The sequence below is a fragment of the Ovis canadensis genome, chromosome 3, assembly GCF_042477335.2.
Source record: "Ovis canadensis isolate MfBH-ARS-UI-01 breed Bighorn chromosome 3, ARS-UI_OviCan_v2, whole genome shotgun sequence".
Lineage (NCBI taxonomy): Eukaryota > Metazoa > Chordata > Mammalia > Artiodactyla > Bovidae > Ovis > Ovis canadensis.
Genome location: NC_091247.1, coordinates 12226946 through 12253991, shown reverse-complemented (window position 1 = coordinate 12253991; position 27046 = coordinate 12226946). Strand labels below are relative to the sequence as shown.

The 27046-nt window shown below is 42.5% G+C and overlaps 1 protein-coding gene across 13 annotated transcripts in view; it reads right to left on the bottom strand.

Moving 5' to 3' along the window:
* Positions 1 to 27046, bottom strand: part of DENND1A (DENN domain containing 1A) — a 538527-nt gene that overhangs the window by 138773 nt on the left and 372708 nt on the right. For all 13 annotated transcript variants that reach the window (XR_011255499.1, XM_069582473.1, XM_069582475.1 and 10 more), the window contains one exon: positions 10948 to 11073. Coding sequence is in view for 12 of the 13 variants with exons in the window: in XM_069582473.1 (XP_069438574.1) it covers positions 10948 to 11073 (126 nt within the window). In the remaining variant the exon portion in view is untranslated. The remainder of the gene's footprint in view (positions 1 to 10947; positions 11074 to 27046) is intronic.

Sequence of the window (27046 nt, the reverse complement as noted above, 5' to 3'; positions counted from 1 at the left end):
GGTGAGCGGTCAGAGGAAAGAACATGGTTGTGAGAATCAGACAGACGGAAGTCCGAATCCTGGCTCTGCCACTTCTTAAAAAAAGTGACACAATCTTTCCTAGCCTCGATTTCTCATCAAAAGAATGGGGCCACATCACTTCTTCCATATGAGGACTGTAAAAATCAAACAAGGGAAAATATATATAAAGAGTGTAGCATAAAATAAATGCTTTGTATTATTTTCTTTTTCTTAAGACTTTGAGTCTTAATGAATTATTTAACAAAACTGTGTTTCAACTCCCAAACTGCTAAGGACACTGTAACTAGGGACTATTGTCATTTCATTCCATCCACAGAGAATTATCAGGCACTGTCTATGTACTAGGCTCTGTGCCAGGGATACATGACTAACCACGACATGCTACTGAGGCTTCCATCTTTTGGTGAAAGGATAGCATAAGGTTGAATGTGACTGTCTATTTCTGAGAATAGACCCATACCCCACAGAAAATCAGTGCCGATGCACGTCTGAGGGATTGGGGGTAGGGGTGGGGCACGGATATATACAATTTCATCCTCTAAGCATCATTCTGCTCGCCCCACAGAACAAACCCACCATTACTCCACCTTACGTTACTGAACCTCTACTGTGTGCCAGGGGTATAAGAAGGAGTAAGACAAAATCTTCTTTTTAAGAAGCTCACAGTCTGGCTATGTACATGAAGTCTGCACTGTTTCAGGCTCAAAATTGTCAAATGTTATCACTGCTTGAAAATGGATCAGAAAGGTTTCTTTTCCAGAGTCTCACTGAAAAAGTAAAAGACCCTAAAGTGAGATGATCTGACTTAAGACATTGGTGACAGTAACCATGCCTCTTTGCCACTGCTTCCGCAAAGACACAGTATTTAACACTGCCACCGTGGATTCAGCTTACTTGCTGAATTAATATGCTGCCTGGTGCATTTTCTTAGCTAGAACTGAATATTTACCGGGTGTGGTGATTTTCACAGAGGGTGAGCCCCTCCAGATCCTAATGGCCTGGCGTTGGCTAGCATGAGGATGCTGCGCAGGGTCTGTGTCTTACATTTACACGTTCACGGTGTGGTGTTCGTGTCAGAATCTTCTTCTTATGCTCTAAGATGAAGCTGTGGATAATTTTTTTTTTTAAAACTAAGCATCTATATTGTGCAGCACTGAAACATTTACCACCAGTCTTTCTAATGCATACTATGGGGAGAATGGTATCATTCATTCATTTGTTCAGTCATTCATCCAACAAACATTTAATGAGCACCTACTAAATATTAGACTATGTTTAGGACACCAAGGATTACCAAACGTGGTCCCATCCTACAGGAACAAAGTAAGAAAGGAGCCAGGATTATTAAATGAGATCAAGTGAAAGCCTGGAATTCCTCCTGGATAGTCTAAGATACACTAGCTATGTTTTATTTTTCAAGTATTTTAGAACATATGGGGATTTCATTTTGATCATATTCAGTGATGCTCTTTGAAATCATACAGTAAAGCTTGATCATTGTGTTTAAGAGGATTTCCTGCCAGTTCTCATCTTCTCTCACTTAAGGACTGACTTTTCACTTGAGCAGTCTACTTCTAGAACAACGACTCTTAGTTCAGTGAGCCTTCACTGTGGTGTGACTCACGGTGCCAGGACTCCCAAAGTCTATTCCTGAGCAACAGCAATGTCTCTGGGCAGTGGACAGTGGATATGTGGCACCAACATCAAACAAGGGTCATCTCCTCTCAACAGGCAAAAATTGTTTTGATGAGATAGGTAAAAAGATTCTCAGTTCTATTTTCTCATATTCCTGTTAGAAAGTAATGCATTTTGGAATTTTAAACCCTTGGTACTACCACTCCCACTTGTCTGTAACTGCAATAACCTGAATAAATAAATATCAAATAAATACAAATGAAGGAAACAAATGTGACTTCTTACAAATCCTTTATGCCATTATTTGAGATAAAAACTGAACTTTCATAGTTACCTCAAAAGACAGAAATAAATGGGCCAGAATCTTGGGTTTTGCCTGGTTCCAGTTCGCTTGACACCTGCTGAATAAGTATGGCCACTAGTGTTCTAGAATGAGACAGTCTCATTTCCTCCTCTTCCTTCTTTACCTTCTTGTCATCCAGAAAAGGTCACTCTCAGTTAAAATCCACTATTAGCAAAAAGCTACATTATCACTATTTTTCTCAATAGTCTTACAGAGTAGGTATTATCTCCATACTGTTCATACTGTTCATGGGGTTCTCCAGGCAAGAATACTGAAGTGGTTTGCCATTCCCTTCTCCAGTGGACCACATTCCGTCAGAGCTCTCCACCATGACCCGTCCGTCTTGAGTGGCCCCACACGGCATGGCTTAGTTTCACTGAGTTAGACAAGGCTGTGGTCCATGTGATCAGGTTGGATAGTTTTCTGTGATTATCTCCATTTTAAAGATGAGACAATTGAGACTCAGGTCATCTGGCAGATTCCACAGACAGGATTAAAACCCAGGTGACTCCAACGACCATACACTTTCCATCATACTCAGGAGCCTCCTGAGCCACTTGGAGCCACAGAGCTACAGGGCTGGTCCCTGGAGCCCTGGTGTTGGAAGCCCCTCCCCTTTTCCCTGTTGCATTCCCAGGACATGATCTGAACTTTGGATAAACACTAAAACGAGAAATAACAGTAACCACTTACCAGTCCCTCCCTAGTTCACCACAGACTCCTGTGTCAATGCATTTGTTTAGCTCAGGCCTATAGACTTTGACTATAATTCCCTACTTACTTACCTAGAACAAACTGGAAAATAAGAAAATCTTTTACCAACTTTTCCTATAGAACATTCATGGGTACCCATCCATACTTCACAGACAAATGTAAAATTAGCATGGCCTGTATTTGGAAAACAATTTGGTGGTTCCTAAAAAAGGTAAACATAAAATTACTATATCACCTAACAATTCCACTCCTAAGTATACTTCCTGAAGAACTGAAAATAAGCACTCACACAAATACTTGTACAGATATATTCATAGTGGCATTATTCTCAACAACCAAAAGGTGGAAACTACCCATCTGTCCATTACCAGATGAATGGGAACATAAAATCCATGGGTATATATACATATTCAGTGGAATATTATTCAGCCATTAAAGGGGTGACGTTCTGACACATACTACAATGTGGATGAACCTTGAAAACATTATCCTAAGTGAAATAAGCCAGACACAGAAGAATATGATGTGATTTCATTTATATGAAGTACTCAGAATAGGCAAATTCATAGAGATAGAAAGTAGAAGTCACCAGGGGCTAGTAGGTTGGGGGAACTGAGAGCTATTGCTTAATGAGTTCAGCATTTCTGTTTGGGGTGATGAAAAATTTTGAAAATACATAGTGATAGTGAATTATACAACATTGTGAATGTAATTAATTCATTGAATTGTAACTTAATGATGGTTGAAATGGGAAATTTTATGTTATTTTTACCACAACTTAAAAAAAGTAAAATGCAAAGGCTCTGGAGAAAAACATGTGTTTGACTCCTTGCTCTACCATTGCCAAGCTGCACGGAGACCCTCGGAGTCAGCCTTGAGGCACACATACCAGTTCCTTCCATGCTTCATCTCATTTCTCCTTTCCCTTGGTTTCCTTATCTCATCTCGCTTTAAGGTTCCACAAGTTTTTTTGTTTTCTGTGTGTGTGTGCGTGCGCATTTTTAGCGTAAAATAGAGGCACAGACAAATTAGCAACATCATTTATGTATGTCCTGGGTACACCCCACTTGCCTCTGTGGAGGGCAGGGAGCACACACCAGGAAGCATTCTCAGTTCTTTCCATTTTGAGTTGCTTCTAGGCTCAGTCAACAGAAATCTGCTTCCTTACCACGTTGTGACAAGTTGGCACCCAGAGTCAGGCTCTTGCAGACTTGTATTTCTCAAACTCGGAAGACTTTGAAATAAGGCATACCAAAGCTTTATTTACAAAGATGGTTTGTGGAATATTAATGATAATCTCAAAAAACTGGAAACAATCTAAATGTTCAACATGAGAGAGTGATTACAGAAATTAAGGTAGCTGGACTTGATAGAATATTCTGCAGCCATGTAAAAGAGCCTAGGATGTAATGTAAAATGGGGATCAATAAGATTTTAACTTAAGATTTGAAAGCAATGTAAACACTTAGCATAATGAAAAACAATAAGAATGTACAAAAGGCAGCTGAGTAGTTGTATTACTTTTGTGGAACTACAGGGATATTTTAATTTTCCTAGTTTGTAAATGTCTTTTTCTAAAAAAATTTTCTGTTACACTAAATCACATAAGTAGAGTTTGGGTTTTGTTTTGTTTTTTAAACCATGAGATCAACCAGGAGACAGACATATATGGTATTTTTCTGACCTGCTCCAACATAGCCTCATCCATTCATGCTTGAAAGCCAGGTTATCAATCTGCTTTTATCTTAACGTCTCTGTCTTCAAGGGGTTTTAGGTGGATAAACATGACTCAGCAAAATTATGTGCGAAATCAGAGGCTGAAACGTGGATGATGGTATCATTCCCATAGCTGAATCTGGAGCCGGGCCTCTTGGGAAGGACTAAGCAGGCAGGACTGGAGGAGCTGGCTACTGCCTACACAGGCAGTGCCACTTCTTTGCGGCACTGTTGACTGTCGGTTTACTGTCCCCACCTCAGCCTTCGTGCCCTGTGGGTAGGGGCTGAGCTCCATTCATCCTGGGGAGGCCCAGCTAGCATGCTGGCCCAGAGAAAGCCACATGAGCCTGTTGAATAAACAACTCTCACTGTGCTCCATCTATACTGGCCTTTGCACTGCTACCGGCATGGAACCGAATGCAACTTAAAGTTCTAATCCCCACCAGTTTTGCTCTTTGATATCACATTTACCAGGGACCTGCAATGGGTCAAACATGGGAAAAGCACCTTCATACGCATTGCCTTAAGATGACTCTACATAGCCATGAGCAAGGAACTAAGAAACCATGTCCAAAAAAAAGGGTGCAGTTAAAGCACACAATGCTATTTTTGAAAGTTCTTTAAAACTGAGGCCACTGTGCTAAGAAATGTCTTCCAGAGACGGTGGTGGTGTAGTCTTATTCCGATTTCAAGATGATATAATTTTAAACAAAGGAGTGAGATAAAGTAAGATTCTTTTTAAAATTCATTTGTTTCCCTGAGGAGGGAGAAAGGGGACTCGAGGCAAATTCAAGACCCACACTGCTATACACATATTCCAAAAGTTGCAATCTTCTACCCAGCAGAGAAAGGATCCTTGGCCTGGCAATTAAAATCATTTGTCTTTTATCCCCTTCTTGCCAAAAAGGACCCCAGCCCTAACTAGTTAATCCCTAACACACACTGCTACTCCCAGAGTTGCCTGGCAACTGCTAGGAGGCGTGTCAGAGAGCAAGAAAGGCCTAAATAAATGAGCTGAAGCCTGGGCTGCCGCTTGACATGGATAAAGGAGGTTTTTCCAAATGGAGCTGCCTGGCTGCTTGTGGTTCTGTCATTAAAGTGGAGAAGAACAAGTTGGCTTGCCCGATATTGTTAAATACCTTGGGCTTTGCACCTGATATTCTCCGAGTGATGGAAAAATGGCTCACATGCCCTTGTGATTCACCGACACTCTCCCCTCTGCCTGGCAGCACCAACCTCCAAAGCCTCAAGCCAGGGAAGAAGCAATGTGCATGCACTGAACAGAGGTCAAGGGCCAACCCCGGCCCCACACACTTCTCTGTTCTTTCATTTCTTTCACCCATCCTTTCTACCACTGTTCCAAAACACACGCGTTGATGCCGATGCTATGCCACGACCTGTGCCCGGTGATGGAAATGCAGAGAAAGAGCTGTTAATGTGGAACACAAGGAAATCAGAACAAAGGCAAGAGAGAGGGTCGGGTGGAAGAAACCTGGGTTTTCGAGTCAGGCCGATCTGAGTCTGACTCCAGGCTCATAACTGCCAGGAAGTAACAGACAACTGCCGACCCTCTCCCATCTGTGATGTGGGCAGCGAGGGGTAGTCGTGGGGAATTACTATGACCACGGATGCAAAGCAACTCAGGGATGAAGCCTGTTGGCAGCTGTCGAGCAGGTAGAAGACTCGGCTATAGCTGGATGCCCTGGGGTCTCACTTTCTGATCCTCGGGAGGAATAAGTCACCTGGCCCTAAAGAGAGACCTCTTTGGCAATCCCACAGGGGCCCTCTGGCCCTGAGATGGGCACATGGCAGAAGGCACGGATGGAGGGGGCAGCCTGGCACCTGGCTGGGCCTCAGCAAGGAGGCTGCCTTCTCTTCCCTTCCAGGCAGGGGAAAGAAAATGAAGCTTGAGACTCCCCAGCCAGCTGCATTTTGCATTTTTTTTCAGTAGGAGAGAAAGAAAAAAGGCCAACAAGTTGAAAATCTCAAGCAAGCTCTGGGCCGTGGAGGAACTGCTGCCCATTTCTGCCTCTTGGGCTGGGCTGGGCCTCTCCAGAGAGGCCCCACTGGAGCCGAGCAGAAAAGTACACCAAGCCTGTGATGTTGCATCTTTGAAAAAACCCAAGCCCTGCGACTTGGCAGTGACCTGAGTCCCATGACCGCAGCTGCTGGCTCAGGTGGGAAGCTCCTACACTGTATCCTCCGTGCCTCACATGCTCCTTCCTGCAGGCCGTCTCTGTCCTCAGCCTTGGGCCGTTTCCTACCTGCCTGAGTCTCTTCTCCAGGCTACCAACCACTTCTGGCCACCAGCCTTCTCCAATTTATGAATTAAAGGCCTTAAATGCACTCGGGTACCTTCAACTCAATAAAACCAAGTTGAGGATGCCGCCTAGGGAAATAATTCACACCATGGAATGAAGATTTATATAGAGATATTCACCACAGTGTGGTTTAAGATGGTGAAAGTTACCAACAAGCAAAAGAACCAGCGCTGGGATAATGTGGTGGGCCTCCGCACTGGTTTCAGATGGCAAGGATTTGATAAAAATCTCTGTTGAGTGGGGCCCAGACATTTACCTTTTTAAGAGCCCCACAGGCAATTCTGATCTACAGCCAGAGCTGAGACCCCCTGGAGTCACCTGATGAGAGATGTGCAGCCAATTTTTAAAGAGTTTTTATATGATATGGAAAAAGTGCTTACTACACTCTAAAAGGCAAAACTAAATAACAGGGAACTAGATTGCTTTGCCAGGAATATCTCAACTCTCTAAAAGTGAAAAATCAAAACCCCAAAGTAAATGAAACAAAAAAAACCTCAATCCTCGAACTTATCCCTCCCCCTCTTATATACAGAATAGATAACTAATAAGGACCTACTGTGTAGCACAGGGAACTCAATTCAATACGCTGTAATGACCTATACAGAAAAGATTCTAAAAAGACTGGATATACATATATGTATAACTGATTCACTTTGCTGTACAGCAGAAACTAACACATTATAAATCAACTATTCCTCAATACATTTTTTTTTTCAGATAAGGAAAACAGGACAAAAAGAAAAGCCCAAAACAAACATATAAACTCCAAAACCTAGAACCTTGGTGGAAACATGCTAACATATTATCTCAGCTCCGGATGACAGGATTATGGGTATTTTCTCATTTCTATTCCATTACTTTAAACCTTTCTCAAAAAAGAAAAACCAACAAAAAACCAAGAGCAGTTTTGTTTTGTTTCTTTAAATAATCAGAGAAACACATAAAAGACAAGTGGCCCCATGAAGGACACCCCTTCCTCAGCACTGTGCTGCTTGTCACCCAAGTGGGCTCATCCAGGCACTGTTCTCCACGCCTCCCATATGGCCTGACTCTAAAACCCCTGACCCCTTCTTGAGCTCACATGCGTTTTGCAATCGTTATTTTAATTAATCTCACAAACAATCTGGTATTGGAAGTGTTGTTATTCCCTTTTTTTTTTTAAGATGAAGGGAATTGGCTAGAACTAAATCTACGGTTTAAAAATCATCTAGATAACAAGATGAGGCTTGGTCAGAAACTTTCAGGCCCCTGGCTTCTCTCTTGGCCTTATGAAAAAGAGCTATTCTGGTGCAGATAAATCAGACCAATAGCATGACAAGTCTGCCTTATTTCACTGATCTATAAGATGCAAATTTCTTCACATTTTAACATCTCTGAAATCTGGATGTCTTACAATTGATGGCATCCTTCAATTATAATTGGCAGCACCCTTTCTTACTGACATGTGAAACAGTGGTACGTACACCTTATGATGGAATGACACGTAAAATTCAATGAAAGGTACCATGTTTATAATCAATGCTATTTTTAATGACTTTATAATATTCTATCACATGAATATACTTTAATTTACTTAACCAGTCATTTATCATTATGGACAGTTAGTCTGCTCCACAATTTGACCATTATAATCTGTTACTCAGGACACTTTCACATCAAGCTGTCCCTGTTTCTACTATGGGCATCATCATCCTCTCCCAGGTCCATATCTTGGGAGATATTTTGATATTTCTTGCCCCTCATCTCTCATATCTTATCTATTTCTAGACTCATCTAGTCATTTCTTCTTCATGGTCCTTTTCCTGGTGTAACCACTGGAGGGCTATCTTCTGAGTTCTCTAACAGTCCCTTGGTCTCTGCTTCTGGTTTCCTTTTCAGTCCAGTTCTGCATTACTGGTCAAACATGACTTCAGTCACAGCATGTCTCTGCTCACACCCTAGTCTAGGATCTAAGGCTCTGTCAAATTTGGCTCTAGCCTCTCCTGCAGCCAGCCCTTTCTCTCTACCCAAACCCATGACCCCAGACAAAGAGGCTATGAGGGGTCCTGCCTCCAAGTCTTCACTCACTCAGATAATTCCATGCCCACCACAGGAAGGATTGCTGCTATCCTTCTTTTTTCCAAGTTTTACCTTTCCTCTGAACAGTATTATGGCTCACTTGTTCCTTATAACCATTTGAAAATGTAGAATAAGTCTTCTTTTTCTCATTTCACAGTGAAGAAACTGAAGTTTAGGGAGATTAAGTGCCCTACTCAAGGTTGTACAGCCTAGAAGTACAGAGCCAGGCTTTAAACTCTTGTACTTCCATATTTAAACCTGAGGCCTTTAAGGATGTATAGCAGGATGTTTTACTCGCTCAGTCGTGTCTGAATCTATGTGACCCCATGGACTATATAGCCTGCCAGGCTCCTCTGTATTTCGAATTCTCCAGGCAAGAATACTGGAGTGGGTTGCCATTTCCCTCTCCAGGGGAGTTTCCCAACCCAGGGATTGAACCCCGGTCTCCTGCATTGCAGGAGATGCTTTACCATCTGAGAGACGTAAGTACAAATACAACCATAAACTCCTCTGGAGGAGCAACTTGTGCCCAGATTATATACCCAGAAATATGTACCAGAATCAACAGTCTCTGGACTCTAGACATATACATGACAACAATGACATCTTTGTAAGAGTGTAAACACTTCATGTCAATATCAGTCCCAGTAGCCTAAGACAAGGACAGGCCAGTTGTCCTATTCTTACTTTAAAGATGGGGAGAAAACAGAACTTTCCTTGAATTCTATCAGCTTTCAAAACAGCACTGAACCTGACTGGTTTGGCTGGGCCCATGGTCAGGACAAAGAATCAGAGCTACCTGTCTTACAGACAAGGAGGACATGAGAAGCTTGCTTTAAGCTGAAGGGCTTTTTAGGACCTAAGGGAAGTATCTCTTAAGAAGCAAAGACAGTGCATCCCTTCTGTCAGGTGACACTGCCTGAAGCTGAGGCAGCCGAGCAAGTCAGGCCCTAGTGCTGGATGGAAGACGAGAACAAGGTGGCTCGAGGCTGCTGTTCCTTGGGCACCCACTGCCCCAACCACTTCACAGAGTGTGCACCCTGGCTAAAGGGTGCTTGCTTTCACTCTGTGCTTCACCTACACACATGATGGATTCATAACAGTCAAAAAGTACTTATCCAGGTATAACTGTGGCTTATGAGGCATCATGGTCAAGATTCACTGTCAGAGTTTGCACATGAAATGCACTGTCTGATACCTACTCATCTTCTATCATTTAATCTAACAAAATGTCTGTCTAGGTCCCTCAGAGCCACTCTGACTAGGTTGGGTGTGGTTGCCATCTCCGCCTGCTCAGGATGGAGTCTCGTCCTGAGAGGAAAGGGCTATCAGCAAGGTCCCCTCCAGCATCCTTTCATATGCAGTGAGGCAGGTCCCCGGGCCAATTTCTCCATTCTCCTTGACTGAGGGGCTATGAGTAATCAAGCATATGATGAAAGCTTCTCACTGAAGCTGGGAGAGCTGATAGTTTCTTTGGTTTTAGGGATGACCTGGTATCTTCCATCCTCACAATAACTAATCACCTCACGGATGAGGCAACAGAGGCTCTGAAAGGCTGACGGGCTCTGGGGGCAGATGACATCATTCCCCAGTCCTCAGCACACTTAGCAGTCAGTACACCAAGACGACTCTGGGAACCTGTAAGAAGTGAGCCTCTGGATACTCTGCTCTCTCAAGTGTGGAGAAGAGGTTCCTTTGCAGGAAAAGGGTGGTGAAGCACAGAAGGAAGCATGGGCTTTGGGACAACCTACCTGGCTCTTCCACTGGTTACCAAGTCATCGTTTCTGTAAGCCTCAGTTTCCCCATTTGTCAAGTGAAGATGATCACTGCTACCTCACAGGCTTACCAGGACTTCTCAGTTAGAGCAGATGTGTACAGTGCTAAGCACTGCGACCCGCAGAGGGTGCTACTGTCCAGGGAAGGGAGGGGTCCTAACAACCACAGGAGCAGACAGTGCTCCACATGGGGCAGCGCAGCTTCCTTGTGCTAAGAGGTAGCGTGAGGGCAGCACACTTCTCCAGTCTCCACCAAACACACACACACAAAACCTCCTTTGGTGAATTCAACAACAAGATGACTAGCAAGTTTCTTGTGGGCCCGACCAAACATGGACTTGTGACACGCCAAGAAGCTACTCACCGGCTCGATTTTCAGAGCGTTTCGGTAGCTGCCGAAGAAAGCAGCCTGGGCCTTGAGGAAGGCTCTGGCCACACCATCGCCAGTTGTCGTGGAGACCTTCTTCAGCCGGCTCTTCAGGGAAGAGATCTGGTGACAGAAAGGAGGCACAGGCTGAGGGCAGGGTGGGAGGACGATGGCTATCCCTCACATGCGCAGAGCTTTACAAAACACTGGGGAGGGGGATAGATTTGACACCTCGGCTGCTGGGAGAGCATACACACATTCAGGATTAGGGCAGGTGTTTGAAAGTTAAATAAATGTTGCTCTTATTAGTGCATCTCTAAGAAAAAAACAAAATCACTTTCTAAGCAGTTTCAATGTGTCAGGTAATTGCTTTCACATAAATTTCTGTACTTAATTCTTTCAACAATCCTATAGGAAAGGGATTGTGTTCCTATCTTACAAGGGTATTAATAGTCTCAGAGAGATTAGATTACATGCCTAGTAACAAACCAAAGAAGCAGTCAAGTTGGAATTATGAATTGAAATCTTATAATCTGAGCCCAAACTATACACATTTTTTTAGTTCTAATTCTATTTCCTCTTCAGATTACTTACAAATATTAGAGATAAATGGCTTATTTATAACCTATAATACATATTATATATTATAATATACCTCATACCCAAAATATTTATCACATGTATTATAAATTATATATGCCTGCAATGCAGGAGACCCCAGTTCTACTTCCTGGGTCGGGAAGATCCCCTGGAGAAGGACAGGCTACCCACTTGAGTAGTATTCCAGAAGTATTCTTGGGCTTCCTGGTGGCTCAGTTGGTAAAGAATCTGTCTGCAATGTGGGAGACCTGGGTTCGATCCCTGGGCTGGGGAGATTCCTTTCAGGAGGGTATGACAACCCACACCATAAAGATGTGTGCTTAGTCACTCAGTCGTGTCTGACTCTGCGACCCTATGGACTACAGCCCACCGGCCTCCTCTGCCCACACGAATTCTGCAGGCAAGAATACTGGAGTGGGTTGCCGTTCCCTCCTCCAGGGGATCTTCTCAACCTAGGGGTCAAATCCAGGTATCCCACATTGCAGGTGGATTCTTTACCAACTGAGCCAAGGGAAGCCCCCATAAAGTATATATAATATATATTATTATAAAACTCATACTCTAAAGGAATAGTCATTATACAGATGTACAGAAACACACTTATACATCTTATAGATATGCACACAGTAGATTAACATAAAACAGACAAAGTCATGGCAATGGAAAAAGAATAAGTCACGTGTAGATTTAGTATATAAACATAAGCCATCAGGTCTCATGTTTTCAAACTGTGGAAAATTCTTAAACAGATGGGAATACCAGACCACATTACCTGCTCTTGAGAAATCTGTATGCAGGTCAAGAAGCAACAGAACTGAACATGGAACAATGGGCTGGTTCCAAACTGTGAAAGGAGTGTGTCAAGGCTGTATATTGTCACCCTGCTTATTTAACTTATATGCAGAGTACATCATGCAAAATGCCAGGCTGGATGATCACAAGTTGGAATCAAGATTTCCAGGAGAAATATCAATAACCTCAGATATGCAGATGATGCCACCCTTATGGCAGAAAGCAAAGAGGAACTAAAGAGACTCTTGATAAAAGTGAAAGTGGAGAGTGAAAAAGCTGGATTAAAACTCAACATTCAAAAAACTAAGATCACAGCATCTGGTCCCATAAATTCATGGCAAATAGATGGGGAAACAATGGAAACAGTGACAGACTTTGTTTTTTATGGCTCCAAAATCACTGCAGATGATGACTACAGCCACAAAATTAAAAGATGCTTGCTCCTTGGAAGAAAAGTTATGACCAACCCAGACAACATATTAAAATGCAGAGACATTACTTTACCAACAAAGGTCCATCTAGTCAAAGCTATGGTTTTTCCAGTAATTATGTATGGATGTGAGAGCTGGACCATAAAGAAAGCTGAGTGCTGAAGAATTGATGCTTTTGAACTGTAGTGTTGGAGAAGACTCTTGAGAGTCCCTTGGACTGCAAGGAGATCCAACCAGTCAAGCCTAAAGGAAATCAGTCCTGAATATTCATTGGAAGGACTGATGATGAAGCTGAAACTCCAATACTTTGCCACCTGATGTGAAGAACTGACTCATTTGAAAAGACCCTCATGCTGGGAAAGATTGAAGGCAGGAGGAGAAGGGAATGACAGAGGATGAGATGGTTGGATGGCATCCCTGACTCAATGGACATGAGTTTGAGTAAGCTCCGGGAGTTGGTGATAGACAGGGAGGTCTGGTGTGCTGCAGTCCATGGGGTTGCAAAGAGCTGGACACAACTGAGTGACTGAACTGAACTGAACATCAGGTCTTACATAGTAGCTAGAAGCAGACTTCAAATTTGAGTTGAGCCTCCTAGCCGTCAAAGCAAAAAGGAAAACATGAGAAGCTGTGGAATTCTTTGGGTCCAAGGCAGTTGCACAAATGAACACAAAATTTACTGAAAATGAGAACTGAAAGAGATTTTTCCTGAATCCTCAATGTAGGAAAGATAGTGTGAGATGATAGTTATTACCCTCAAAGTCAGAGATAAGATCAACCCTCCCAGGCTGTTTCCAATATGCCATTCATCTCAGGATGCCATATTCCACAGCTTCTGAGCACACCACTCACACTGTGTTCCATGTGAAAATTGCCCCTGGAATCAGGCAACTTGGTGGCCTTGAAACAATGGTGATACAATGGTGAGCAAACCAGACAGCAAAATCTTAAACTTATACTCTTGTGAGGAAAATACCAATACATGTGCCACTGCTACCATGATGAGCCTGTGCTAGAGCTCACCAAGGAGGTCAAGGAAGCCTTTGTGGAGAGAAACAGGCTTATACTGAGATCTGAAGGATGAGCTGAAGCAGTTAATTCACAAAGAATGGAAGAAACAGTGTACCAAACATGGGGATCAGCATCTGTAAAGACACTACAGTGTGGAGGAGTTCAGAGACTAGGCAGAACTGTGGCTTCAGTTGAGAGAAGGTGGAAAAGATAGCTTAAAATGAGAATAGATGGAAGGGCTGGGGTTAAGAATTGAATACATTAAGGAATTTTCCCCTGACTTTGAGATAAATGTAAAGCTAACAACTGTTTTTAAGTGTGCAGGTGATATATCAAGAGCGTAATTTAGGAATCTGTATGGGACTTAGATACAGGACTGCCTAACGGCCTGACATTATTGAAGGATAAGATCTAGTGTAAAATTTTAAGGTGAAATAGGAAATTAGATGCAGGTGGTCCATGAATTATCAACAAAATCTTTTTAACATGAATGATTTTTTTTTCTGGGTGTAGGCTGTATAGCTATATTCAGGTTCCTAAAGCTGCCTGTGAACATAAAAATATTAAGAATCTGGGATGGGTTACACACACTTTTGAAACATCCCATGGACATTATTTCTTGTCAGAAGCCCCAAGCTTCTGATAAGGGGTTTGTAATAGCTTATTAAGATATATTTTATATATTATAAAACTCATTCATTGAAAATATATAATTCAGAAGTTTTAGTATGGTGACAATGTTGTACAACTATCATTACTAAATCCTAGAATACTTTCATCACCCCAAAAGAGAGAATTCATCTTATTGGTAGGCGCTTCTTACTCCCCACTACTCTTGTCCCCTTCTCCCTTGCCCCTGTCCTAGATCACCACTGATCCACATCTTGTCTCTATGAATTTGCCTCTTCTGGACATTCCATATAAATGGAACCATATAATATGTGGTCCTTCTTGTGACTTGCTTCTTTCACTTAGCAGTGTTGTTGCTGTTGGTCCGTCACTAAGTCATGTCCGACTCTTTGCTACCCTATGAACTGCAGCACACCAGGCTTCCTTGTCCTTCACTCTCTCTCATACTCATTTGCTCAAACTCATGTCCATTGAGTCAGTGATGCCATCCAATCATCTCATCTCATTGCCCTCAATCATTCCCACCATCAGGGTTTTGCCAATGAATCAGCTCTTTGCAACAGGTGGCCACAGTATTGGAGCTTTAGCATCAGACCTTCCAACGAATATTCAGGTTTAATTTCCTTTAGGATTGACTGGTTTGATCTTGCCGTCCAAGGGACCCTCAAGAGTCTTCTCCAACACTACAGTTCAAAAGTTGTCAGTTCTTCAGCACTCAGCCTTCTTTATGGTCCAACTCTCACATCCATACTTGACTATTGGAAAAGCCATAGCTTTGACTATGTGGACCTTTGTCAGCAGAGTAAGTCTCTGCTTTTTAATACACTGTCTATGTTTGTCAGCTTTCCTTCCAAGGAGCAAGCGTCTTTTAATTTCATGGCTGCAATCACCATCTGCAGTGATTTTGGAGCCATAAAATATAAAGTCTGTCACTATTTCCACATTTTCCCCAGCTATTTGCCATGAAGTGATAGGACTAGATGCTATGATCTTAGTTTTTTGAATGCTGAGTTTTAATCCAGCTTTTTCATTCTCTTCTTTCAACTTCATCAACTGGCTCTTTGGTTCCTCTTCATTTTCTGCCATTAAAGTGGTATTATCTGCATATCTGAGGTTGTTGATATCTCTCCCAGCAATCTTGATTCCAGCTTGTGATTCATCTAGCCCGGCATTTTGCATGATGTACTCTGCATATAAGTTAAATAAGCAGGGTGACAACATACAACCTTGATGTACTCCTTTCCCAGTTTGGAACTAGTCCGTTGTCCATGTCCATGTTTGTTTCTCAAAATCTCTGCTGTCTCCAGATAAAAGCATATACAGAAATGATGCAGATGCCTGTCAGCTGATGGAGATACATAAAATGTGTTCTTTCCATAGTTAGCCTAGTGCTCATTATAAACATATTTCATCCACACTGTGGCACTTACTAGCATTTCATTCTTTTTCACAGGTGAATAATATTTCATCATATGGAAAGAGCACATTTTATGCATCTCCATCAACTGAAGGGCATCTGGGTCATTTCTACTTTTTGGCTATTATTACTAATGCTGCTGTAAATATTCATGTATAAGCTTTAATGTGGAGACAGCAGAGAATTTGAGGCCAGAAACTAAATGGCAAAAATACTCACTGCCGGTCTTTTAAGATAAAAACAATCTGTGTTTACTGTACTTAGGGGAAGAAACCCTGTGCCACTGCCACAGGGGCAAACCGCATGCTTTGGAAGCCCAGCGTGTGAAGGTAGGGTGACCTCCTTCTTGGCTAAGCCAAAAGGGATGGGAACATGGGTTGACGGGGTAGCCACTGCATCTCGATGTAGAGGCAGGCCAAGGAAATCAGTTTTCCTCTGGAAGCAGCTTGGAGTCTATCTTCACACCTGGTTGTAAATATTCTGTTTATTGTGACTTGCCCCTGCCCCCCGACCCCTATTCTGGGACTCATGAGTCCCAAAGCCCACTCATGTGGTGAGAGCCCACGAGAAGCAGCGCTGGCCACTTGGTGCCTGGCGGACTGCCATGGGCCTCCAACTTGAAATAGCAATATGAGAAAAAAACATGTTTTATTAAAAGGTTAAAAATATTGCCCACTTCCCACCCTCCAAATAATGAAAATTCTGCCTTTCTTAGGGACGAGGGTGACATTTCCATCCTTTGAAATAGTGCAAGCTGGTGTCGCTCTTTTGGCTCCTCAAAGCCCCTGGGCCACCTGTGCTGCAGATTATTCCTCACTTAACCTTCCCTGGCCTTTCCCTTTCATTCGGGAGGTGTTTAATTACCTTGGACTCACAGGGCTGCACTTCAGGTGAGCCTCTCCTAATGGCCTCATTACCATTTTGCACAAAGACGTCGTTGCTGATTGTAACTGAGCAAATAGGAGTGTGTGCCTTCCCGCTAGCCCCAGCTGCTCTGAAACCAGCCAAGCAGTCCTGGGTTCCTGGTGCCCCTGTGACCACTTAGGCCAAGACTTCTGAAGACCTCTCCTCACCCTGAAACAAGGAGAAGCTTTTGTCAGCACTTCAAAATTTGAAACTTCAAGTATATGCGCATCTGATAACTGGTGATAACACTCTGTCCTTTAAATAAAAGCGAGGAAGGAAAATCTGAAGCTTAAATAACCCACAGTTGTCTAAAACCCAACTTGCTCTGAGTGCTCCTGCAGACGCTGGTCAAATCATTAACATCAGGGATCATCTGGCATAATCTGGGCGGGGGACAGAAAAGCCAGTGGGGGTCGCTTCCTCCTTTAATGAGGTATCAGGAGGGAGACAGAAAACAAAGGGAAGAGAGTACAGAATTGAACTGGTAAGCTTCTTAGCTCTCCCATTCCTCCTCTTGTCCCATCTTGGGTACCACCGCATCCTCCAACCAGTCTCCCAGGCTAGATTCAGATGTTAGATCCCTTTCTTCTCCTTCCCTTCCCACAACCATTCTCCACATGTTATCTCCTCCTCCCCCAATATACCCAGAATCTCTCAGTGTCCATGACCTTGGCCCTGCGCTGCTCCGCTCTGCCCATCCTCTCTGATCAGTAGAGTTGTTTCCTAGATGGGCTGGCTTCAGTTTTCCCTCAGTGCCATCTATCCATAGCTGTTCTAGTATTCTTGGAAACATATCAATCTGATTTCTATCAAAGTCCTTCAGTGCCCCCACTCTTGGCCATCACCACTTGAAGAAAAACATTCCAACTCCTCAGAGCAGTCTGTGATGCTTTCTTCAAATGGCCTTGCTTCCTTTGGCCCCACTTAACGGATGCTTGACTTACACTGAATTGCTATCTAGAAGCATATACTACCCTACAGCTGACAACTCAGATGGAACTGCCCCTGGTCCCTTTCTGTCTCACTCGTGAACATCTATTTACTCTTTGAAAGACCATGTCGGGGCCTATTAAATAAATCATATCACATCCTTGAAATACCACACATAGCTGCTAAAAGAAGTGTAGCAGTACTTTATGAAGGCAATGGCACCCCACTCCAGTACTCTTGCCTGGAAAATCTCATGGACAGAGGACTCTGGTAGGCTGCAGTCCATGGGGTCGCTGAGGGTCAGACACGACTGAATGACTTCACTGACTTTTCACTTTCATGCATTGGAGAAGGAAATGGTAACCCACTCCAGTGTTCTTGCCTGGAGAATCCCAGGATGCGGGAGCCTGGCGGGCTGCTGTCTATGGGGTCACACAGAGTCGGACACGACTGAAGCGACTTAGCATAGCATGAAAAGATGTCCACAAACTACTCCCAAATGAGGGGAAAATACAAGTTACAGAGCAATACATATTATATGAATCATTCAGAAATATATATAAAGACATTAAGTCATTTTTATATATGGCTGTTTATATACAGGTAGTAAGAATATAAAATGCCACGGATCAAACTAACCATGTGGAGATACTTTCACTTTCTACTTGATGCACTTTTGATTGCTCTGATTATCCTTTATGAAAAAGCATGTTACTTTTATAATGAAGAATTCAAATGAAGTGTTTCTCCTTAACAGTCAAATTAAACATTGCCTTGGGTTAAGGGGAAGTGGGAATCCAGATGTCCCCTCCTTTGTGAAGCCCTCCCTGACCACTGAGACAGGCTCAGTGACTCCTGTCTGGGCCCCCTGGACTGCTCGGTGATGTGTCCATGAACTGCAGTGTCTGCACCTTTCCTCCTAGAGTTCCAAGACAGGCCAGCACTATTCCAGCAGTACTTGGCCCAGAGTTATCATCTAGCACTTTTTGCTAAATAAAAGAACAGATGAACGAGTGTTTCGACATTTTGAAAGGCATTTCCAGTGGTTGAGCCTCCTTGCTTGGAGGAAAGTCTAGGAGTATGTTCTTCAGTGACTGATCATTGGAAGAATTGGTCTGGACTGAGAAGGATTGGGGGAGAAATGGATACTCATCCACTTCCCTTTTGCAGAAGACCATCACTAAGACTGCAACCAAAACTGCAGGGAAAATGAAGCTCTGGTCACTAAATCAATTAAAGAGGACAACTGCAGAGGTCATGCTCAGCACTGCACACGCCGCACATCCAGGACCATGCGCAATACAGACCGCCCCATCCTGCACCCTGTTCTGTTTTCTCTGGTCGCGCAGGCTCTGCCTCTGGGGTCTCTTGGCTTCACTGGTCCTCTGTCCCTAATGCACTGCTCAGGCAGTAGATGCAGAGCTTGAGTCACAAACGCCCAAGATTAGAAATCTGCTTGCCTTTCTTAATCTTTCTGAGCTTCAGTGCCCTTTGCTGTAAATTGAGGTATTTGTAACATACATACATTGTGAGGATTGAAATGTAATAGATGCAAATGGAAAACAGACACAGCAAACTGCCTGGCTTTGTGTTTTGGTTGATTAGTACCTGGCTACTGCATCAGTCTTTTCAACTGGTGGCGCTTCTTCTATTTTCCTCCTGGTCTAATCCATCCTTTGCAATGAATTATCTAAAATGAGAAGCTGAACATATCACTCCCTTCCTCTAAAATTTTCAGTGACTCCATGTTGTTCACATATAAAGTCCAAGTTCCTTAGCACAATATTCAAGGCCTTCTATGGGTTTGGCTCCAGCTCTGTTTCCAACATTATCTTTTACTCAATTTCATGGGCCTCAAAACTATCCCTAAGACTGGATACACTACGTCATTCTCTAACAAAACTTTTCTATTAGAAAAAATTTAAAAAGCCGCAAATAGCTCTTTCTAAGGGCACATTAGTCTGTTACTTTGGTTGATGCCTAATCTTTGCAGGCCCCATGCTGGAGAAATTAAAAGATGCTTGCACATCTCGTGCTGGGAACAGAGCTACATATGACCAGGGCCCAGCTCCTGTGCGACTGTAGTCAAGCACCCCCAGGCCAGCCATAAGTTAGCTTAATACTACTCCAGAGGGGGTTCTCCCATTGAATTCATCATCATCATCATCATCATCATTTGTTGTTGTTCAGTTGCTCAGTCATGTCCGACTTTTTGGGACCACAAGGACTGCAGCACACCAGGCTTCCCTGTCTATCACCAACTCCTGGAGCCTACTCAAACTCATGTCTATCGTGTCAGTGATGCCATCCAACCATGTCATCCTCTGTCACCCCCTTTTCCTCCTGCCTTCAATCTTTCCCAGCATCAGGGTCTTTTCTAATGAGTTGGCTCTTCGCATCAGGAGGCCAAAGTATTGGAGCTTCAGCTTTAACATCAGTCCTTCTAATGAATATTCAGGACTGATTTCCTTTAGGATTGACAGGTTTGATCTCCTTGCAGTCCAAGGGATTCTCAAGAGTCTTCTCCAACACCGCACTTCAAAAGCATCAATTCTTTGGTGTTCAGCCTTCTTTATGGTCCAACTCTAACATCCGGACATGACTACTGGAAAAACCATAGCTTTGACTATACAGACATTTGTAGGCAAAACAATGTCTTTGATTTTTAATATCCTGTCTGGGTTGGTCATAGCTTTTCTTTCAAGGAAAGAAATTTAATTTAATGGCTGCAGTCACCATCTGCAGTGCTTTTGGAGCCATAAAAAATAAAGTCTGTTACTATTTCCATTGTTTCCCCATCTATTCACCATTAACTGAGTAGACTGGATGCCATGATCTCAGTTTTTGGAATGTTGAGTTTTAAGCCAGCTTTTTCATTCTCCCCTTTCACTTTCAATAAGAGGCTCTTCAGTTCCTCTCTGCTTTCTGCCATAAGGGTGGTGTCATCTGCATATCTGAGGTTATTGATATTTTTCCTGGCAATCTTGATTCCAGCTTGTGCTTCATCCAGCTGGCATTTCGCATGATGTACTCTGCATATAAGTTAAATAAGCAGGGTGACAATATATGGCCTTGATGTACTCCTTTCCCAGTTTTGAACCAGGCTGTTATTTCATGTCCGTTTCTAACTGTTGCTTCTTGACCTGCATACAGGTTTCTCAGGAAGCAGGTAAGGTGATCTAGTATTCCCATGCCTTGAAGAATTTTCCACAGTTTGTTGCGATCCACACAGTCAAAGGCTTTAGCATAGTCAATGAAGCAAATGTTTTTCTGGAATTCTCTTGCCTTTTCTATGATCCAACGGATGTTGGCAATTTGATCTCTGGTGCCTCTGCCTTTTCTAAATCCACCTTGAATATCTGGGAGTTCTCAGTTCATGCACTGTTGAAGTCTGGCTTGGAGAATTTTGAGCATAATTTTGCTAGCACGTGAAGTGAATGCAATTGTGTGGTAGTTTGAATATTCTTTGGCATTGCCCTTCTTTGGGATTGGAATGAAAACTGACCTTTTCCAGTTCCTTTTTCCAGTCCTCAGCAGAAAGCCCACTGCTGAGTTTTCCATTATCTGCTGGCATATTGAGTACAGCACTTTAATAGTATCATCTTTTTGGAACTGAAATCGCACAGATGGAATTCTACCACCTCCACGAGCTTTGTTCATAGTGATGCTTCTTAGTGCCCATTTGACTTCGCATTCCAGGATGCCTGGCTCTAGGTAAGTAATCACACCATCGTGGTTATCTGGGTCAGGAAGACCTTTTTGGTATAGTTCTTCTGTGTATTCTTGCCACCTCTTCTTAAAATCTTCTGTTTCTGTTAGGTCCATACTGTTTTTGTCCTTTATTGTGCACATCTTTGCATGAAATGTTCCCTTGGTATCTCTAATTTTCTTGAAGAGATCTCTAGTCTTTCCCATTCTATTGTTTTCCTCTATTTCTTTGCACTGATTGCTTAGGAAGGCTTTCTTATCTCTCCTTGCTATTCTTTGGAACTCTGCACTCAGATGGGTATAGCTTTCCTTTTCTCCTTTGCTTTTAGCTTCTCTTTTTTCCCTAGATATTTGTAAGGCCTCCTCAGACAATCATTTGCCTTTTTGCATTTCTTTTTCTTGGGGATGGTCTTGATCACTACCTCCTGTACAATGTCACAAACCTCCACCCATAGTTCTTCAGACACTCTATCAGATCTAATCCCTTAAATCTATTTGTCACTTCCATTGAATAATCATAAAGGATTCGATTTAGGTCATACCTGAATGGCCTAGTGGTTTTCCCTACTTTCTTCAATTTAAGTCTGGATTTGGCAATTAGGAGTTCATGATCTGAACCACATGATCTGAAGGAGTTCGTGATTTGAGCTACAGTCAGCTCCTGGTCTTGTTTTTGCTGACTGTATAGTCATCTTTGGCTTTTTTGTATAACCAGCAGCTGACATATCTTCCTTCCCACTGTGACGAAGACAATGCTTGCAATTCATATCAGCATTCAACAAGTACAGGTGTCTTTCTTCATCACTAGGTTGCAACTTGTTAGGCTAGAGGCAATAAGGATGGTATACTAGTCGCCTGTCACCTCTGAAACACTCTTATTCACCTCTTTCTATCAGTGTTGGCAACTTCAGATCTTTCAGCAGCCTCCCCACCGCTCTGAGGATAAAGACTGAAGTTGAGCCTACAAGGCTCCAGCCGTTTTCAGATCTCCAGCTCCTGCACCCCCTCCATGGCTTCAGCCACCCCACTGGGCTCCAGTTGCCCAGGCCCCTCTCACACCTCAGGATGTTTGGATAGGCTAACTCCTCTATCTGGAGTGTTCTCACCAACATCACCCCAGCCTAGCATTCAGCACCATGCAATAGGCCTTTCCACAAATAATCCACCACCTGTGTTGTCTAATATAATACCTGCTAAGGAGCACTTGAAATGTAGCTGCTCCGTGAGGAACTGCATTTAATTTCATTTCAATCTATTTAAATTTAAATAGCCACATGTGAATATTAGCTACCATACTGGACATCCCAGGGCCCTAGATTAACTCCTGCTCATCCTTCCAGTCTTAGCTCAATAACACTGCCTCAGTCTGAGTCTCTCAGATTAGATCAAGGTTCCCTTGTCAAATACTCTCAAAGTATCCTTTCCTTCAGAGACAAACAGCAATGTAATGATGCACTGCGTGACAGTCCATCAATGCCTGTCTCTTCCATAAGACTGAAGGTTCTAGGGAGGCAGGGACCATGGCCACCGTCAGTGCTGGCATAACACTGCAAGCAGAGATACAGCTCTTCTCAAAGTCTGACTCAAGTTAGCCTGTGCAGGGGCCCCACTTCTTGCTTTAACTGCTCAGTGCCAGAACTAGAGTTAAAAGATTTTTTTTGTGTGTGTGTGACAAATCAGACACCTATCAGCAGCTGTAAGAGGGGCAACAGAATTACTTTCTCTTCCCCTTTAAAAAATAGCCCTTAAGGATTAAGGCAAATGAATTCTTCCTTTCCTGAATAAACTAGACATCAAGGCTTTGTTATAAGATCTCCTGGGGAACATGTGGGTCTGGAGAGGGGAGAGGGAATTATTGCCTTGTTTTCCCATCCTCAAGGGCACACATACATTGGCTCCTCTGCTGCCTTCACGTGGACATTGAAAATGGTACAGTACATCTCTCAATGCCTTAGTTTTTGTCACAAGTTTGAAGTAAAAAGTTTTGATGTGTAAAGGCAATCTCATTCCCCTTTTTCTGAGTAATAGTTTCTGGGAAAACCAGGAAAAAGGAATAGGAATTAGTATTTATCAAGCACTCTACTAGGTACCAAAAGCCATGGCAGGTGTTTTCATACCCCGCACTGCATTAAAATTTTAGAACAAGAAGCCCAGGTGGGGACGGTTATCCCACTATGCAGATGAGAAAAGTGAACCTTAGCTCCAAGTCACACAGACAGCACAGCAAGGGGCAGAGGCCAAAGTCAAGTACAAATGTGTCTTACTCCGAAGTTTGTGCTATTCCATTAATTCTCACTGCTGCCAGGATTTTTTAGACAAGCAAATAAGATTTGTCCACAATACTGGTTTATTTTTGCCACAACTGAATATATCTCCATTATTGCTTCCTTTCATTCCTTGCTTTTTGTTTCTTGCTTGAGAACATGGCTGTACCTTGACCTCGGTTGGCTTTAATTGCTTCTTCTGCATCCCATTTTCCCCTCAAAGAGCCTGGTTCTCCATGGGGGAGTGGGGACTGTGCTAGTTATGTGGAGCTCCAAGCTGGGACTGGCTATGACCCCAGGGGCCCAGGTTTCTGCTCCCTCTGTCTCTCCTGACATCTCATGGGCCAAGTATTAAGTCAGAAAGTTAGAGGCAAGCATTACAATTCTAAGCAGCTTTTTGACAGACAAAAAGATCAATTTTCATTATGTGAGTTGCTACTTCACTACAAGCTATAATGGCTTTGTTGAACAGCCTGAGAAGAAACTATCAAGTCCTCAGGATGACATTCTTGGAGTAAAAAAGTACAATTTTAAAACGAAAAGGCCCATTTCTACTATCTGCCAAATAAAGCGCAGGAGGAGTCATGTGCTCACAGTGCACTCCAGCCCCCTCCCTGCGCAGTTAATCCTAATACCTCAGCATTGTAAATGGAAACACCAGCAGCAAAAATTTCTGCATTTGTCTATTTGTAATATTCATCTTCCTCCAAACACCTTTTCCTTTTTTTTTTTGCCTGAAGCAGGAGAAATTGTCTTTGTTTTCCTTAAAAAACAATTTAGTTTTAACACACCACACACACATACACACACAATGAATGCAGCCGAACACTAAAAAAGGGTATAAGATTTGAGCTCAAAGTAAATGTGTATTTATAATATTAGGTGGTCATTCAATAAAAAGATTATTTCTATCCAAATATGTGCCTGCATGTATGCCTATGTATGTATGTATCCATCTAGTATTTTCAAAGAAGGGTTTTCTCCCCCATACTTCTGGCAGTTTAGGTTTAAAGGTCAGATTTAAACTATCACCATGTTTCACAACGCAATCTGTGCAGTGCCGCGTAATGAAATGGTTCAGTAAAGGTGCTCGTGGAAATTCTTTTAATTAGGTCTAAGGCTTTTCAGTTGTCAACATGAATAAACCAAGAACCATTCTCTTGCAAACACAAGGCACAAAATACAAATGTAAGTTACCTTTGAAAAGACAGATACACACTTGTAAAAGGAAAGTTATAATACATGTTTTTTTTTTTTACAACATATCCTTCACCAATTAAAAAAAAATACAAACCAACATCTTCCAACAACAAAACTGACTGAAGATCAGAAATAAAGTGGTTACTCTATTTCTGAATCAGGACACATGCTTGGTTCTAATGAAAAGTATTTGGAGGAAGACTAGAGTTAATCATAACTAAAAATGTTTACTAACAGACTGACTTTCTTCAGGAGCAAAAGTCACCTTTCCATTTAACTGTAATTAATCCTACAGATCAGCAGTTTTTCAACCAGACATGTGACTGTCCCATAACAACTCCCTCAAATTGAATAACAGTGATTAAAAATGCACCAAAATGCACTTTTGCCCCCAGTATTATCAGAGACCCAAAAGATCAACATACCACAGTAGAAACATTAAGATTCCTGCTTTTCAAAGCTGTGTAGACAAACTAGATTATGTAGATTTGGAATTCTCAGCTATCTGCTCAAAGCTGAATCTAGGGATTGAAATTCACAAAATGAAAACTACAAGAAATGGAAGATTGCTTAGGGAAGTTGGCTTATATTTGCATTGAGCTCTGATGGAAAAAGGGAAACTAAACAAATGATTCCAATCATCACCAATAGTTCATACTGAGATGTAAACAAAGGTGTTCATGAAAGCCAAATGTCTGGCCTGAGACTGATGTGGAACGGGACAATCCAAACGGAGAAATGGCTGCATGTAATAAACGTGTAATAAATCCAGACCTTGATTGATCAACCAAAGAATGTATGTCTGGAAAACCCTGAGTTCAAATTCTGACTCAGCTGCAAGGCATTTTCTTTACTTCTTCCCTTCATTTATCAAAAAAGGGGTAAAGTACCTCCCCCTTGCCCTCAGGATTGTTATGTAGATTAAATGTCAAGATTTTCAAAGCCTCCACCACAGTGCCTGGCACACAGTAGGAGCCTAACAGGTGGTGACTATTCTTCCATACTAACCCAACTCCAAAGCCAAAAAACTACCCAAGCCATTATTTTAGCATAAAAAAGAATAATGGGCTCACAATTAACATTTTTCTAGGGCATCAATGACTGAAATGTCACTCATTATTCTAAGCTTATTGACCCAAACATATGTGTTGTTGTTGCTGCTGTTGTTTTTCAGCTGCTTCATCGTATCTGACTCTATGAGACCCCACGGACTGCAGCACACCAGGTTCTTCTGTCATTCACTATCTCCCAGAGTTTGCTCACACTCATGTCCATTGAATTGGTGATGCCATCCAACCACCTCATCCTCTGCCGCCCCCTTCTCCTTCTGCCCTCAATCCTTCCCAGCATCAGAGTCTTTTCTTAAGAGTTAATGAAGTGCTTGGTGTTTACAAAGGAAAAAGTAGGATTTGTCTCCACAACAATCCTGGGCTGAATGGATACAGATTTTCATGCTTAGGAATGCAGCCAGGCTGGATCCCTGGTGGATCACATGGATATATCCACACAGACTGAGATATCTCCCAAGGGGATCTGGGCATCTCCACCTCCTCAGGGGAGGGGGGAAAAAAAAAACAGGAAGGGCGGGTACGGGTATGGGAAGTATATATAATAGATGTGTTTCACAGTGTCCCTGCTGTGATGAACAACTTGATCCACTTACAGTTCCAAACACATGATGCATAAAAGAGCTGACAGAAATTCAATTCTTACAAAGAAAAGCATCTGCTCTCTAGTAGGAACGGCCAAATATTAAGCAGTTTTAAGGCAGGGCAAAGACCTAGAGGAGCAAACTTCATTATCTAGATAGCCGGAGTCAAGAAATGCAGGAGATCACAAATGAACGAAGAAGTAGCTGAGATTCCAAGCATTAATTACCCAGAGTAAGATGATTCAAGTTAAATCTTTGTTACGACAAATATTAAACCCAGCTGTGTTTATGTAGCAGTTGTGAAAAAGAAGGAAAAAAAAGAAATCCATGTACAATATCTGTGAGCTCTGCCAGTTAATTGAATTTGCTGGCAGCACTTCCTCTACCACGAGCCAAACATCCTCAAAGATAAAATGTAGCTTTTAAACAGACCTGGGGAAAACGGAATCAAGAAATTTCAACCAATAAAACACAACTCTTTACTGGTATAAAAGTAAAGTAAAATTCAGTAATGAAAGGAAGGAAGTCTCTTAAACATTTACTGCATTCCAGAGTG